At 39.2% G+C, this 17,688-nt stretch overlaps 1 protein-coding gene across 4 annotated transcripts in view; it reads left to right on the top strand.

The window, feature by feature from the left end:
- slc12a5a (solute carrier family 12 member 5a) overlaps nucleotides 1–17,688 on the top strand; it is a 180,387-nt gene that overhangs the window by 145,286 nt on the left and 17,413 nt on the right. For all 4 annotated transcript variants that reach the window (XM_067586748.1, XM_067586747.1, XM_067586746.1 and 1 more), the window contains exons 5-10: nucleotides 7,502–7,556; nucleotides 8,551–8,681; nucleotides 14,086–14,333; nucleotides 15,207–15,418; nucleotides 16,622–16,789; nucleotides 16,918–17,016. In XM_067586748.1, coding sequence (XP_067442849.1) covers nucleotides 7,502–7,556; nucleotides 8,551–8,681; nucleotides 14,086–14,333; nucleotides 15,207–15,418; nucleotides 16,622–16,789; nucleotides 16,918–17,016 — 913 coding nt within the window. The remainder of the gene's footprint in view (nucleotides 1–7,501; nucleotides 7,557–8,550; nucleotides 8,682–14,085; nucleotides 14,334–15,206; nucleotides 15,419–16,621; nucleotides 16,790–16,917; nucleotides 17,017–17,688) is intronic.

The following is a 17,688-nucleotide window of genomic DNA, read 5'->3' as shown; positions in this document are numbered from 1 at the left end:
TTAAAAATAAAACACATAACAGAGAGCTAAAATAAAGTGGCTTGATCATATTGGGCTCTTGGATCATCTCTCTTCTGTGGCTTCAGTTTGGATCATTTGAATGGGTATATTTACTCAAAATATTTGTGCTTATATGAGACATACTGGTTTTGAGCTGCCCGTAGGAAGGAGCCTAAGAGTCTGTCCATTCTTGATTAAAAGCTCTGTTTTTGCTCTGTTTGCTTTGCTTTTGTTTGTTTTTGCTTACTTTGTCTACTTTTCTCTTTGTAGAGGTCGCCATGTGAAAAAACTTTTCTCTGACTCGCTGTACAGCTTTGATTGCCGGCTGTGCTCATGCTTATGATTTTATTATTATGAAGTACAAAAAATCAGAAACATACTTATTTTTTGGTGAAAACAACTCATGCAGGGACTTGAGAGTTTAATGAACACTCACGCTCAATATTTTCAGTAGTTTTTTTGTTATTTAATTATTACGCACGTCATTTAGCTATTTCCAGTTGGGCCCTATGCAATTTCCAAATCATCAAGTTTTATCCTGAGTGAGAATATCCACTCACACTAAAAATTAATTTCCAGATTCAGAGAAATGTTCCCCTCCAGCAGCAGAGGACGATCACCACTTCAGACACCCGAGCTGAGCAGCTTGCTGTTCACTTGTTTATTCACGGTTTATTAATATTAAACATATCATGTGTCCAACTTGCACCAAATTTGACACTGCACTTTCTTGGGTCCTAAGCAATACACCCACCAAGTGTGAAGTCGATCAGATGAACGGTTCTCGAGATGTACGAAGGACATACATACAAACAGACAGACGGAGAGTCTTTCCTTTATAGTTAGAACAGTGAAGCCTTGGTTATGTTATTGTACAGGGCAGTTTAATTTAAACTGTGTTGTCTGTCTGCTGTCAGGGTTTGTATATCTTTTGCGTCTTCTCTGGTTTGCAGTGTGCGTTGTGGCAGGACTGTATGTTGGCATGTCTGTGTGTTTGTGCAGCCTAGATTCTCCTCTAGCACAGAGTGTATTTATAGAACAACCCCCTCAAATCCCAACCATAGCAAACTTGCCTGCACAGACACACACACAGGCAATATGCTTCCCAATCATGTTTCTCTGTGACAGCGTAGAGAAGGCTTTGATGCAGCATAGTGAGGGAAAGCATGTATGTTTTTATTACTATTTTTAAATTGACTGTTGTACACATTTTGAAACTGATATAACATGGCAATGTTTTATCTCTGCAGTACAGTTTTAAATGTGCTTTCGGTGGGAAGGTATCTCATTTAAAAAATAATTAATTCCCATTAGTATCTTGCCCAGTTGGATTACTTAAAATGTGTCCCAGTTTAATTGTTGGTGTGAAAATATTCTGTTGAAGCGTCCGAAAAAACAACAACTATGGTGCTCAGTTTTATGCTAAAAATGGTGTCTAAAATTGTGCATTGTAAAAAAAAAAAAAAAAAAAAAAAAGAGGAAAAAAGCCTCAAAGATCAAAGCTGGTTCAGACTGAGTTTGACAGGAAGCCATGCAAACATTTCCTTTACTGCATTTCTTATGCGTACACACAGACACTAAAATTTCCTCACATGCATACACTGGGGAATGTCTAAAGTCTTCAACATACATTTTTTCCCTCCATCCTTCTCTCTCTCTCACACACACAGACACTCCCATACACACGCACACGCACACACACACACACATATTTCTTATCAGTCACACCGAGCTCACTGCAGAGCCCCGGGGCTATAAGCCTGAGCGTGAACGGTGTGTGAGAAACCCCCACCTCTCTCTCCTCCTGAGCTCCTTACATAACACATAACCACCCAGCCCTCCAGGGGGTTTGCCAGCAACACACTGCAGGAGTGTGTACGTGTGTGTGTGTGTGTGTGTGTGTATACATACGTGTATGCATGTACACACGCACAGCAATCCCCACCTTTAGTGAAATCCACAGGACTTGAAGAGCGAAGGAATCACGCATGCCGTAGTGCTTTATAATATACAGCGTGACTCCATGTTTTATTCACACGAGTGCTTGATGGGATATCACTGACGGAGCACTTTTCATTAGATGCTCAATCACATCCGCGCATATCTGTCCCTATCGAACACTTACACCATTATTGGTCCGTCACAGAACATTTTGGCCGAACGTTAACGAGCCACCGTACACTCGTACATTCTGGGAATCATTATTATATGAAGAATGTGCCTCCATGTGGAAAAGCTCTGACACGTTATAACATTAACCATGAAATTATACACACAACCAACCATTTTAAGAGTCAGTATATCACTGCAGACGGCGTTCTCCACGCATGCGGCGTGTGTGTGTGTGTATTTTTAGCTCAGATAATGAATGCAGGCTTGTCACCAAGATAAAATGAGGTTTAATATTCTAGATGGAAAGTCATCTGTTGTTTGGTCTTCCTCATTACTTCCAGGTCTTGAATCCAAATGCTGCGAGGGGAAGGATGGTCTGCCCTCTGTCATGACTCATTTAAATGCTAAGGATGCTTTTCTCCCTTCATCTCTTTCATTTTTTTACTCTCGTCTCTTTCGCTTCCTCAATTTCTCCGACCCCTTTTTTCATTTTACTGTCTCATTATTTCCTCTCTCTACTACTTTGATTTCCCTGCCTTTCTCCCCCCACTGCCTCTCTTACCACTTACCATCCAGTTTTTGTCCTGCTTTGCCACCTTATCCCTTCACGCGGCTGCATCTTGTCCTCTCGTGCTCGGTCTCTATCCCCCGATGTCGGTCTGAAAGTCAAAAACACCTCTGTCTCTTTCACCTGACATTTTTTGCTTTCAGTGTAGCATCCACAGAGATTTCAAGTGATAAACAGCACACTGAAAATAGACTTCTGCTGTACAATTGTATGTGAATTGATGAAGTTGTACTTGACAAAACTATTCTGCATTTGTGTAATGAAGCATGCTAATGAAGAATGCTCTCAGGGCAGCATGAAAACTCCATTCCTGTCAAAACCAATTTCCGCTCAACTCCGAGGTCGACTAAAGGCCAAATCAGAGTTTGAGTGTAGCTTTGGGAACAAACAGACCTAAAGTGTCCTTCGCAGTCAGCGTCAGGGGTGTATTAACTACAGTAGCAGACTTTTCTTGAAAATGAAAATTAGTTTTCTTCCAAATACATTCCTCAAGCTCAGCCCGAAGCATGATGGCTTAGCAATTATTCAAGTTTCGCTAGCGTTCAGGCTGCCTTAGACAGAAAGCGTCCCATTTGTCCGATATGTAAGCTTTCTGCTGTTTTGCCTCATATGTATGAGACAGATGGCGAGGAGTCATAATCTGAGGTCTTCAACTGGCATGCTCGGAGGCCAGAGGGCGTGTGGGTACATGTGAGTTTAGAGGTACACTCAGTCACTTCAGGCTTCACGGAGAAAGAAGGTGTTAGCAAACCAGAGCACCGCGTATGCTCTATCACACAAACTCTCAAACCAACACAATTTTAGGTTACCTGCTTTGCCTGAAAGTGGGACGATAAAACAGGCCACAGGCTCTGGGTCAGTGGGAAAAAAGATGCTGCATATCCTGCCTACTACAGCAGAACACTTCTGCCTTCAGTGCCAGAATTAAAAAGAAGAAGTAGTAAATAAAAGACAGAAAAATCCCCCCAAAAATGTTGAAATTTTAGATATTGAATTAAACTAATCTGCTTTTGAGGGTACATCCAGTGATTAATTTTTATTTACATTAATACATTTACATTATTTGTAGCAAATCAAAGTGTGACATTCTGGGATCAATGCAAAACCTTGCAGGGCGGAGAGAGCTATCCACTGAGTTTGAAACAGCAGCTGATTGATGGCGCTTATTAATGTCCCTGTCCACAATGACGCCCAGAGGGTCAGGTGAAATAAAAGTAGGACACTGCTAAAAGTAAAAGGTGTAAGGGACCAAATGGGATTTGACAAAAAAAAGAAAATCTCATCTTCTAGTGCTGTGTCACTCGTGGCACTACAGTCAAAACAAAATGACAGCACATACTTCAACCAGATGAAGTACCAATCGCACAAGAAACAAAATGGTGAGTTCTGAGAGGTCACAGTTGTTACTGTAGCCTGCCTGGAGCTGGTCATGGTCCAGACAGAAATGTTAACATTGACACTTTTGGTAAAACCTTCAATGATGATCAACCCATTCAAATCCATCTAAAATCTTTGAGATAAATTGACCTATTTAACTTTTGCAACGCCTGTCAAGCTTCCCATTCTTGAACGGAGCATAATTCAGTTTAAAATGATAACAGTGGCAGATTTAACACTTGTGATTTTGAAACAATGGGTCCTTGATTTCATACAGAGGAAGACAATAAAGAAGCAGCATTGTTTTTATACTGCAGGGTACAGCTAATTAGTCCTCGTATTACACGCAGTAAAATATGATTCGGAAAAATGTAGTATTTTGTTTTAACATACCTAATTTGATTTGAACCTCTATGGATTATTAGATTAATATTAGATTAATGCTGTAGCTAGCTAACGATATGCTAGGTAGTAAGCAAGTTAGCCAGACATGCTAGCTTTCACAGGTAGGTTAGGTTTTGTAGGTTGTTGTTGATTTTTGGAAAGGCAAAAAGGACACCACCATCCAAACTATTTAGGTATGGTGCATCACAACTTGCTACGCACAACACTTCAACATGAGGGGAAATCCAAAGCTTGACAGGTCATGCAGTTGCTAAGCTATGATTGGACAGTCACTGTTCACAGGAGGAGTTTTGATGATAACATCAAGGCTTTGGGAAAACAATGTATGGCTCCTCTCTATTCATGTAGCCTTTTTACCTTTGCAATACTGAACTATAGGTAACTCAGAGTCACTTCTAATGCACAGCACATCAGTCCTATTTGATTGCACTAGTAATTGTAAATCATGACTCTATTGGCAGCTGCCCTGTACAGTCGCGTGGTGATTCAGTGATTCAGTATGCAACTGGCTACCTCTGTGTGGCTGCTGCCCACATCAGATAAAACACTTAAACAATTACTGTCTTATCTGCTGTGGTGGGAGAAGAGCTTGTGGCCTCATTATGACCAGATTAGAGAGAGGAAGAGAGCCCAGTCCCACTCACTCCTCACTCCTGATCGCCAGTCCACCAGGCCCTCAGGTGACACTAACCACATTACAGTCTTTACAGAGACAGACGAACTGATAGTCGAACATACCCGACATGTTGTACTGCTGCTGGGAGTCAGCAGACTTTCTTTCATTATAATTCTCACTCTCTTTTTTTGTCTCACTGGTCTAAGATGACTAAATAAAAATAATGTTAGTAATGTAGAAAATGAAAATATTGTAATTTCAACTTCAGGAAACACAGTGCATGAACACCAAAGCAATGACCACTGAATAGTAGCCAAATATTGTACAGTATCAATGAAAAATTATTATTAATCATTGCTATAATTAATAGTAATAGTTTTTACGTTTATTGGTATAGAAGAAAGCACTTTGCACTTCGAGGATGTCAAAAATGAAAGCATTAAAGATTTTCAAAAAAATCTGATATGGATATTTAAGCCAATGCATGTTTTTAAATATCTAACATTTCTGATAACGATCCTTTAATTCAATTATTAAAGAACTGTGACCCACCTTTGTACTAACATATCTTTACAGTTGTAAATTAGCGTTTCAAAAACATAACACTAACAACAAATATAACAGTAAATTTTAAATAGTTGACTTCACTGGAAACAAAATTGGTGAATTAGTTGTTCTAATTTATTTTAGCAATATATTTGGTCTAACTGTTTATGGTATCTCATCTTTTTCTGACTGGTTACCACTGTCATTAAATTTGCTTTCACAACTGCTTCCAGTAAGGACTTAAAAGGCCAACTGTGTTGTATGTGCACCAAGATGCACACTGAAGACAGAAGAGAGTACAGAAGCTGCCACTGAAACTAAAATGAAACTGTGTACTGTTCCTTCCAAAATACATCTCCTGCTGCTAGAAATGTGAAACATGTATTACACAGGATTTTACCCAGAATGCATTGTATACACCAACAATTTTGCAAATCTGACAAGTTTCTCAAACTGGACAGAAGCTGAATCATTTACCACTCTATGAGAGTACTGTGGATTATAAAAAGTTGTACTTTGAATATTGAAACAATCACTAAAACAATAGAAGCAATAGAAAGTAATGGCAGAATGAAAATAAAATAAGTGAGACAGTATTTAAAGAAAGAGAGAGAAAAAGTGAAAGCTGTTTTAAGAGAGGGCAGTGATTTTTAGCAGCCTGCTCTCACATCTCCTCCTGATGCCTCTCTTTCTTTCTCTGTCGCTCTCTTTCATGTGCAAACAATGTAAAAAGACACTCAGAAATTCAACAATAGCATTTGAAAGACTGATGAAATCTTAATGCCATCTTTGTACTGTCACACATACTATCTCTCAATTTTTCTCACTCAACTTCTCTGTTTCTTCTTTGTCATTTTTTATTTTTCTGGTCCATTCTTCCGCTCGCTGCCTGTAACTCTCCCTCTCTTCCTCTCCAGGGCAGCGAGAGCTGGCTCTTTGTGTTGCAGGCAACAAGTGATCTCCAGTCTAGCATGTCCTTACATTTCTTCCAGTGTTTTTTCTCCTGCTCGATACTAGAGTTGCCTTAGAGTTGTCATTGTCTGAATGTGCTCTGACAGCTGATGACAGGCCCAGTGGCATTATTATTTGTCTAATCAACAGCCAGTCAGCTTGCTGTAAACTGTTGCCCCTTCTTAAACTCCATCACAGGATGTTCTGATGTTATATGCTGTGCAATAATGTGCATCATTGGGGGAAATGAAAATATGGAGAGTTTCATGAAAAGTCTCGGCAACTATTGAATGGATGGCCATGAAATTTTGTGCAGACATTCATGTCCCACTGAGGATGAATTGTAATGACTTCAGTGAATTTTTATGTACCACCATTATCAGGCCAAAGTTTTAATTTGTCCAATAATTTGTTTTATGACTATGAATACCTGCAAAACTAATAACATTCCCATCAGACTCAGCTGTTCTTTGTGTTCAGTAATCAGCATAAGTTAGTGTTAAGATGGTTAGGTGAACTTTTTAAACATTACACCTGCTAAATATCAGCATGTTTGGATTTGGTCATTTTCAGCATTTAGCTCAACACACTGCTGTGCTGAAGTTGAACATCTCAGAGCCTCTAACGTGCTTGTAGACTCTTGGTCTTGTTTTTTCCCCTTTTGAATAAATTTTATCCTTTTATTTGTCAGATATAGTGATTATTACATCAGCCAATAAAACCTAGTCTTTACTTTGTCATACAGTATGTTGGAGTCTATTCACAATTATTATTTAAACAGCTTATTAAAGAAAGTAATAAATTATACTTTTTTAGAGGATTGTGAGAAACTCAATCAACTTTTCCTATTTACAGTACAGTATACAGTATACAGACTCTGGTAAATATGATCTAATCTTCTTTTTTTCTGCTCCTTCTCTGTGTAGACCATGCTGACTGCCATCTCGATGAGTGCCATCGCTACCAATGGAGTAGTGCCAGGTGGGTGAGCAGACGCTGGCAGCACACAGTCATCACTGTTTGAGGCTGTCCGCTTCTAAATTTCTCTTTTCAGTGATTTCTTTTGGCACATTGCACCAAGTGCAGCTTGATATCCCCCAAAACATTAAAAGCTTTAGTCTTGGATCTTGTGCACTTTAACTCATCGTCACACAACATTATTTAAACAAAATAAAAACACCAGCCAAATGCCTGAAATATAAACATGATCGCACATGTTTGTATCTGTATGCAGACACATTAATGTGTACATTATGCAGTTTAGCTATATTATATAATGTGAGTTTACATAGTAATGATGGCCTGCGTCTTACTAGTTGGTGTGCATACAGCAGGGGTCAGAGGAAATTACAGGCCTGTAGAGAAATGTGGAAGTGAATGCCAATTATAACTGTCTCTGTTATAACTGGTACCAGCCTTTATGCTGCTGCAAAGTGCTGATTAAGGTCTATTTATTTATGTTCAGTTAATTTATTTGCACAAATATGAACCCTGTGTAAAAACACTAATAAAAAAGATTAGGAACAAAAACAGCAAAACTGAAATTACAACTAATAGAAAGCAGAATGACAAAAGCAAATTAGTACAATTACACTAATTCGCTTGCTTTTTTTTATAAATTGAATACTTTGGGCTGATAATCACACACATTCAATAATTTTCAGACATTATTTTGTGCTCTGGTAACAAGGTGGGTATGTGTCATCTGTTTTTAAATTTTATAGGGTTAAAGATGAATTAATGAACTGACATTTTTAATGATTTTCTGCAGTAGTTAAATAGTGACACTCGTGTCAAACTTAAATTCGACTTCTGAATACTTGTTTATGTGTCTCTTACATAATGGACAGTAATGTGTGAAATTCACATCATAAAACTGATTCATACACTTGCATAGACATACAGTACCTACATACAAACAGACAAACATATCACATACAAGTACTTATGTTAACATTGTTGTGTTTGTATGTAGCTGGAGGCTCCTACTACATGATATCGCGTTCGCTGGGCCCTGAGTTTGGGGGAGCAGTGGGGATCTGCTTCTACCTGGGGACCACCTTCGCTGGAGCCATGTACATCCTGGGGGCCATCGAGCTGCTCCTGGTGAGAAATATCCTGTTTGTCTGTGTTTCTGTCTGCTCCTCTCCCATTCCTCAGGTTTTTAGGGATCAAAAATGTGACAACAATCATGTGAGTCCAACAGGCGTGGTGACTCAGTGATTTAGTGGCTAGAAGCACATGCCACCAGTAGAGGTATTACGTGGCAGCGAAGTGGATCAAGAGGAATATATTATGAGTGTGTGTGGTCAAATATTAGCATTGAACAGCCAGTTCAGAGTCTGGAAACAACCACTTGAGGTTTGATATAGCCCAGCATGTCTTAAATGATCATATGACTCACTATATCCTGAATATCACCTAACCTTGACATCAAATATTTAAATGAGGCATTATAGACATAAGATTATGCATGCCTATTTATTCTGAGACTGAGTCTGGTTAATAATTGATGAAAAACAACATTTCCAGAACAGCTGCAGTGATTTTTCCAAACTGGAAATTAAAACCAAAGATGGATTTCAGTCCATCTTGATATGAGTGAAGGGGAAACCTGTCAACTCTCTACTGTACAGCCTACTTGAAATGACATCCATTTCAAGCTAATTCATCCATGGCGTTGCATGTCAAGTCAAGTTTATTTATGTAGCGCCAAAACACAGCAAAAGTGAACTCATGACACTTTTCATACAGAGCACGTCAGGAGCATACTCTTTAATTTATAGAGACCCAACATTCCCCCATGAGCAAGCACTTGGAGTCAACAGCAGGGAAAAACTCCTCTTTAACAGGAAGAAACCTTGAGCAGAACTGGGTTCTAGGTTGGCGGCCATCTACCTTGACCAGTTGGGATGAGAGAGAAAGAAGGAGGGAGGGGGAGAGAGAGACACAGAGAAGCACAGTAACAAAAATAATAACAATAACATCAATAATAATAATAGAAATATGACTAATAATAATAATAGCAGGCGTGGATGTCAAACAGGACCACAGCAGCAGGCGGTCTGCAACCACGATCCATGGAAGCCTGTGAGACGAGAAAGCATAAAAACTCCAGGGAAGAAGCCAAGTTAGTAATATGCATTAATGGTTCATGAGTGCTTACAGATGGAGAGGGGGAGGAGGAGAGAGGCGCTCAGTGCATCATGGGAAGTCCCTCGGCAGTCTAGGCCTACAGCAGTATAACCAGGGGCTGGTCCAAGGCAAGCTTGGTCGGCCCTAAATAAAAGCTTTATCAGAAAGGAATCTTTTAAGCCTACTCTTAAACGTAGAGAGGGTGTCTGCCTCCTGGACCGAAAGGAAGATGGAAGATGGTTCCACAGGAGAGGAGCCTGATAGCTGAAGGCTCTGCCTCCCATTCTACTTTTGGGACTCTAGGAACCACAAGTAAGTCTGCATTCTGGTAGCGCAGTGTTGTAGTGGGGTAATAGGGCACTATGAGCTCTTTAAGATATGATGGTGCCTGACCATTAAAGGCTTTGTAAGTTAGGAGAAGGATTTTAAAATTCTATTCTGGATTTTACAGGGAGCCAGTACAAAGAGGCTAAAATGGGAAAAATATGATCTCTTTTTCTAGTTTTTGTCAGTACACGTGCAGCTGCATTCTGGACCAGCTGGAGAGTCTTTAGAGACTTGTTACCGCAGCCTGATAATAAGGAATTGCAATAATCCAGCCTGGAAATAACAAATGCGTGGACTAGTTTTTCTGTATCTTTTTGAGACAGGATGTGCCTGATTTTTGCAGTGTTACATAGGTGAAAAAGGGCAGTGCTTGAAATTAGTTTTATGTTGGAGTTAAAGGACATATCCTGATCAAAGATAACTCCCAGATTCCTTATGATGATGCTGAAAGCCAGGGTAATGCCATCTAGTGTAGCTATATCATTAGATAATGTGTTTCTAAGGTGTTTAGGGCTAAGCATGATAACTTCAGTTTAACCTGAGTTTAGTAGCAGAATATTTCAGGTTATCCAGGTCTTTATGTCCTTAAGGCATGCTTGGAGTTTAGTTAACTGATTGGTTTCATCTGGTTTCATTGATAAATATAATTGGGTATCATCTGCATAGCAATGCAATCCTAATAATATTACCTAGAGGAAGCATATATATAGTAAATAGTATGGTTCCAAGCACACAACTCCGTGTTAGTCTGATAAATAGGACTTAAACCTGCTTAATGCAGTTCCTTCAATGCCAATTAAATGTTCCAGTCTCTGTAATAGGATGTGATAGCCAATGGTGTCAAATGCAGCACTAAGACCTAACAAGACAAGTTCAGAGAGAAGTCCTTTGTCTGATGCAATTAGGAGGTCATTTGTAACTTTCACCAGTGCTGTCTCCGTGCTATGATGTGCTCTAAATCCTGACAAATGAAAATCCTCAAATAAACTATTGTTATGTAGAAAGTCACACAACTGATTGGTGACTGCTTTCTCAAGGGTCTTGGAGAGAAAGGGAAGATTAGATATAGGTCTATATTGGCTAAAATCCCTGAATCAAGAGTAGGCTTTTTAAGAAGAGGTTTAATTACAGCCACTTTAAAGGACTGTGGTACATAGCCTGTTACTAAAGACAGGTTGATCATATCTAGTAAAGAAGTGCTAACTATGGGTAAGACTTCATTAAGCAGCGTAGTTGGGATGGGGTCTAAGAGACAGGTTGATGGTTTAGATGAAGAAATTCTTAAGGTTAGTTCAGGAAAGTCGATTAGAGAAAAACAATATATGTCAGGTTTTACAGCTGTATCTAAGGTTTCTGTGTTTGGGGATAAATCGGTGCCTGTTGAGTGCAGTAGGTGATGAATTTTGTCTTTAATAGTTAGAATTTTATCATTAAAGAAGCTCATGAAGTTGTTACTACTGAGACCTATAGGAATACATGGATCAATAGTTATGACCTTTGTCAGCCTGGCCAAAATGCTGAAAAGGAACCAAGGATTGTTTTTTATTTTCCTCTATAAATGATGTATAATAGGCGGCTCTTGCATTACAGAGGGCCTTCCTGTATGTCTTAAGACTATCTTTCCAGACTCTTGCAAGACCACAATGAGCTAAGGGGAAAATGATGGGATACCATTGCCAGGTTAGTGGAGGGTGACCACTCAAATCACAGCTTTACACTCTCTGCATTTAACTCTGTGACATCATGTTTTGACACTTTTGTCATGGTGATAACACTGTGTACTGTCAAAAGAAAGCGCTGTCCAACAAGTACAGAATTACACAAGTGAATATGACCCCATAGATTAAATTATGCTGGGAATACATAAAAGATTTGGTACCATGTTGCTCTGAGGAAAAACTGGTGCCAATATTGGAAATGGTTCAATGATATGAGGCAAGGAGCCAAGCCAACCCAGCTGCAGAGAGGCATTCAACAACCAGTCCATGTTGTTGGCTAAGAATATGGCTCTGTGCATTATAGTTCACCTTTCTCTCTTTCTCTCTTTTAATTTATTTTGTTTAACATTGATATTAAAGTCTCTTTTTCAGGAGGGATTCAGCTCGATAATCAGAAATAATTACCCTTTTGTCTGCACCCCATTATTATTCTGTACTCATGTTAGCTGTTGTCTTTTGATGTCTTTATCAGTTAACATAGATGCTGCACTAACAGAAGTTTGGAGCGGTTAACTTTTTAACGTCTATCAAAAAAAATATGTTAATTTTTTAAAGAGTTGTTATTTCTGTAAATTGACTTGTAACAACCTGTAGAGCTGCATAGATGTTATTCTTTCTATTTGCCATTTTTGTGGGAATTTCAATGTTGTTGTTTTTATAGCTCTGGTGAGCTAATTTGAGTTGCTACAATAAAATCAAAGGTGTGGGCAGCAGTTCAGAGGTCTGAAACCAGGCTAGACCTGTCCAAAAAGAAAACACAAAAACTCGCTGCACACTCTATGTTCATAAATTTTTAAAACATGTATTCTTTTTTGCCTCATAGGTTAATATCAAAATCCAATCTTGTAGAATATAATCCAAGAGGAGTTTTTGATATCCCTTTAAGCCTTGACAAGCAAAATGCTGTGCAACTTGCTGGCTGCGGACACTTCAGCGAATTGCAAATTGTGAAAAAAAAAATCCTGTGGTCTGAACAAAAATGAAACTATGTGGTGCATACCTTTGTGAGAACAGAGTTCCTCTCCTTCCCAGTTTATTTTTCTCCTCACTGTGCTTTGAAGCAATTTTTTCTCAAGCTATGCTCTTCAACGTGAATTCTGATCGGTTGATGAAATGCAGGGATCTTTCATCTTGATCATCATTCCTCCTATCCTCCTCCTCCTCCTCCTCCTCCTCCTCCTCCTCCTCTGCCTTTTTATTCCACATTTCTTCCACTGCAGTCCCTCATGCTGCATGGAGTATTGGGTAATTATGCAAATACTGCATTAGCGAGAGATCAAGACACTGGCGGAGTAACAAGACTTTACCTTGAAACAGCTCTCATCACTTTGGTCCACTGTTATCAACATACCAGAGTGTGTGTTGTTGTTTTTTTTTTGTCTTCTGCTATTCTCCTACTGCCTCTAATGGATATGCAGAGTTTGATCATGCCTGGAGGTTAATTCTGTCTTCTGGGTCAAAGCTGGCTTAGTTTCCATTGTAAAATAACAATCCCTGCAGAATTGTAAGGAGCGGATCTTGAGAGGGCTGATTTGAATATGTTTCATCCTTCCACCCAAGCCAAGAACACAAACTGATGCTGCTATTTTAGGAAGCATGAACAGTTCACAGTGAAGCAGGAGATTTGTTTGCCTAGTGATATGCTGTTCTTAGCATCAGATCAGTTTCTCCAGCTAAAATGGACCAAACTGAGCCATGACTCCCTGCTTGTTCTTCTCAATTTCCCTTCTTTTTATGGTGATTAAACTGTTTCGACACAAATCAAATGATTATTTAAAAAGAGAGAGAAATTCCCATGATTATGTAACAGCCTCGCCATGAATCATCTAAAGCTGATGACAGATACTGATGGGCTAATTAGGGGTTTACCGTTTTATATATGATGAGACTATTCTAAGATTGACCCGTAGTAAAAGTGTAATAATGGCAGTTCATTTAGAATATTAATACCATGCTTGAGTTCTTTAATTAAGCTGAGTTAAAATAGCAGCCATATTATGTGTGCTGCTGCAAGCTCCAGTAGAGGACCGTTAATGTGAGCATCACATGTTTTCACACTTCACAGAGTTGTCCTCCTCGTTCACCTCATTTCTTGCTGCCTTTCTCACCTCTCTTTTATTGTATTTCCACCCCTTTTTTACCATGGGTGAAATTTATTAAGTTCAAAAGTAAACAATGAGCTGGAGAAGCAGGGTTGTGACCCGAAATCTGCCAGTTTAAATCCCCAGACAGGCTGGGGAAAAGTGAGGAGGGATAGTGGAAGAGTAACACTTACATAACAGCTGTAAAGGTAGAAAAAATAAATAAATAACATAACCTCTCTACTTCAGATCTACATAGTGCCCAAAGCGGCCATCTTTCCCCTGGAGGGCCTGGAAGGAGCTGAGGCGGAGGCTGCCCTGTTGAACAACATGCGCGTGTACGGGACCATCCTGCTGATCTCCATGGCCACGGTGGTGTTTGTCGGCGTGAAATATGTCAATAAACTGGCCCTGGTGTTTCTGGCCTGCGTCATTCTCTCTATCCTGGCTGTCTACGCTGGGGTCATCAAGACTGCCGTCGATGCTCCTGATTTCCCGTAAGCAGTGACAGAATATAGGCTGAGTCCAGCTAGACTAGGAACACATAGCTAGGTTTATAACATCACGTACGTACAGTTGAAAGCCAACTGCACTGATTTGAAAGCTTGGAAATGAATGAATTTGTTAAGGATTTGTTTTTAATAGAAATACTATATAAACTGCTGTCCACCTGCTTTGACGTGTTTGTCCCTGTTCAGATTTTGTCCCCCATATGCCAGTAATACTACAGTACCTATACTGACCAGTTAAGCATCAAATTGGTTGGCAGATCAAAAGACTTCTAGATTTGTAGGGTAAAACTGAGCTAAAGTTGGTTGAAAAAGTTTTTTAGATGTTGATGTTACATCTGACTGTTGTTTCAGTTGTTGTATTTCAACATGCAATTGTAACCTTAATTAAAATTCTGCTGAAATATTAGTTTTATGACTTTTCAAACAAAGGTACTGAGGCACATTTTTAACCTTGACATCTAGACGTGTTGTGATCAGCAAAAATCACTAAATCAATGCTTCCTTAGGAGTTATTGTTGTTCAAGGCTAAAGTTTGAATTTTAAAACAAATGGCATTCAGCGTTTATTTGTTGTTTACTAGTTCAGTTCAGTCACATTTTAATTTTACATCTGTTGAGCTGTTGTATTGTAAGTGACCACATGTATCAAATTAAATAGAATAAAATGAAGTCATGGGCAGAATGGGACATTTTATGATTTTAAATTTTGAATCTTACTACTTCTACTAAAGGACTCAAGTAAACGCAAAACACACACCCCAAACATACACACATATACACACACACACCAGCCACAACAAGAGTTATCTGAAATGTTTTGTTTCCTATGACTGACATTTTGTGCTTTTCTTTTCTCCAGTGTGTGCGTTTTGGGGAACCGCACTTTAGTGTGGAAGACGTTTGATGTGTGTGCCAAGACCATTGAGACAGCTAATGGGACAGTCACCACCCAGCTGTGGAATATGTTCTGTGATTCACCTTTCCTCAACGCTACCTGCGACAAGTACTTTACTGCCAACAATGTGACTCAGATCCAGGGCATCCCAGGGGTCACCAGTGGGATCCTGGCAGGTTGGTTCATCCTGATGCAATCTGCATGCAAATGAATGCCAATGTTGTTTTCATACAGTGAGCACATGAATGCATGTACACATTTAAGCATACACACACACACACATATCCATGTACAGTACACAAATATTTACACCGTTCTGTCTTGTGTTTTTCTATTTTGCTGAGTCACTGAAGATTTATTGGTGATGTTGTTAGCATCTCCTCTCAAAGGAAGAATTTTCTGTTTCTGTAGTAGATATATATAAATTGTAAAATGGAGAAAGACCATAAAAGTGGACAATGAAATTCTATAACTGTAAGTAACCATTTACATTATAGAAATACAAAAATAGAAATAAATTGCACTAGAATATGTTTTTATATCTCATATATAGAAAGTAGATATGGATATATGCATTATGCCACACAAAGAAGCTGTATGTCAAATGTTTCACTTCATTACTTTATTATTCATTTCACAACAGTTGCCTTAATAGTCTATCATGCAGTCTTACATCTAAAGAGGGGCTGTTTTCAATTTATTTTCGGCTGGAAAAAACTTCTGGTCTCTTCTTCTGACCATGCTACCGTCATCACTGTTGCATACTCCGCTTACATGTCACACACAGCTGGATGCAGCAAGATAAACATCTTTTCCTGGTGATTTTTTGAATTCCAGGAAAAGCACTTGCATTTCTCAGCCCTGGGCTATAACCAAAACCTTAGGCTACAGAGAGCCTGTTGCTAGCTTCACCTTGATTCACTCTAGAATTAATTACAGGACTAACAGTATAAGCCCTGTGTTAAGGATTTACACTTTAAATTTGAGGTAAAGGACCAATGTGTAGGATTTAGTGGCATCTAGCCGTGAGGTTGCAGATTGCAACCAACTGAATACCGCTCCCCCTCACCCTCCCCTTCCAACACCTAAGCTTAGGCCTTATGGAGCTGTAAACTCTGAGTTAACATCTTAGCTCAGCATATAATGTCAAAATCCCTATAAAATGCTGTAACATATTATGTAAGAGTATCCAAGTATCCTTGTAAAAAAGATGAGATTGATAACCGGGTAGCAATGGTACAAAGAGGCCTTAAATCTGGTTAAATCATTGTCTAAAAAATACATAAACTGGCCAGTAATCTGGAATGAGAGCACGTTCATGTCCTTTTTTTAAAAATCTGCTTCTGCCTACTTGAATTATTCTCCGTACTCTAATCCAGAGAACCTGTTTGGGACCTACTATGAGAAGGGGGATCTGATAGCCAGGATGAGAATGGAGTCTGTGGAAGAACAGGACGACACTCTGACCAACGCAAACCGCTACGTGTTGGCTGACATCACCAGCTTTTTCACGTTGCTGGTCGGCATCTACTTCCCCTCTGTGACAGGTGAAAACCTTTGTTTTTTTGGCCTATGCTTACTGGGATTTATTACATGACATGTGGTTGTATGTGTGTAAATCTCTGACCTTGATCATGTTTGCTTCTCTCTTTATCTACGTCGACTATCTGTTCAGGGATCATGGCTGGTTCCAACCGCTCTGGAGACCTGCGTGATGCCCAGAAGTCTATCCCCATTGGAACCATTGCAGCCATCACCACCACCTCCACTGTCTGTATCCTCTAATCACTGCCCCCTGCAGGATAAAAAGGGTCACTGCAACTAAACATTAAGAATAATTTTTGAGCCAGTTATGGCCTTATTTTTGATTAAACTTATTGGGATGAATAATTTGGAGCAATGTAGGGGTTTTAAAAGCCCCAAGTGGAAGGTCAGGTCTACAAAGTTTAGATATCAACTCCTCAGGATCGTTTTTGTTTTGTTTATTTTAATCCTAATTATGACCTTGTTAGCTTTGTCACTTTCATCCAGAAATTCACTCAAATGTTTTTTTTAAGCTCAGTGATGATATGACAGACACCACAGGACTTGAAGCAATGATGCACTGTGTTGCTTTGCTCTGCTGTAATAAAAACACACTGATTGTCCTGCAGGGAGCACCATAATTAAAGGTCAATGTTTTAAACTGTGAAAGGCCATAACTGCTACAATAGCAGTCTGATTTGATGAGGGGCAATGCATTGTTTTTCTGATTGGTTCAAAATATGCCTTTATCATTCATGGGAGATGTAGATTAATCTCTTTTCCCAAAGTCATGGTGACTTGGCTTCTGAGCCTTCCAACATGTTCCAATTTTATTAAATATGATGTTGTTTTCTCCTGCTGTAAAATTACTGAACAATTGTAAACAATGCTAGCATGGTTACGGCAGACAAAAGAAAACTGA

The sequence above is a fragment of the Thunnus thynnus genome, chromosome 4 (assembly GCF_963924715.1).
Source record: "Thunnus thynnus chromosome 4, fThuThy2.1, whole genome shotgun sequence".
NCBI lineage: Eukaryota > Metazoa > Chordata > Actinopteri > Scombriformes > Scombridae > Thunnus > Thunnus thynnus.
This window is presented reverse-complemented; position numbering and strand designations above follow the sequence as displayed.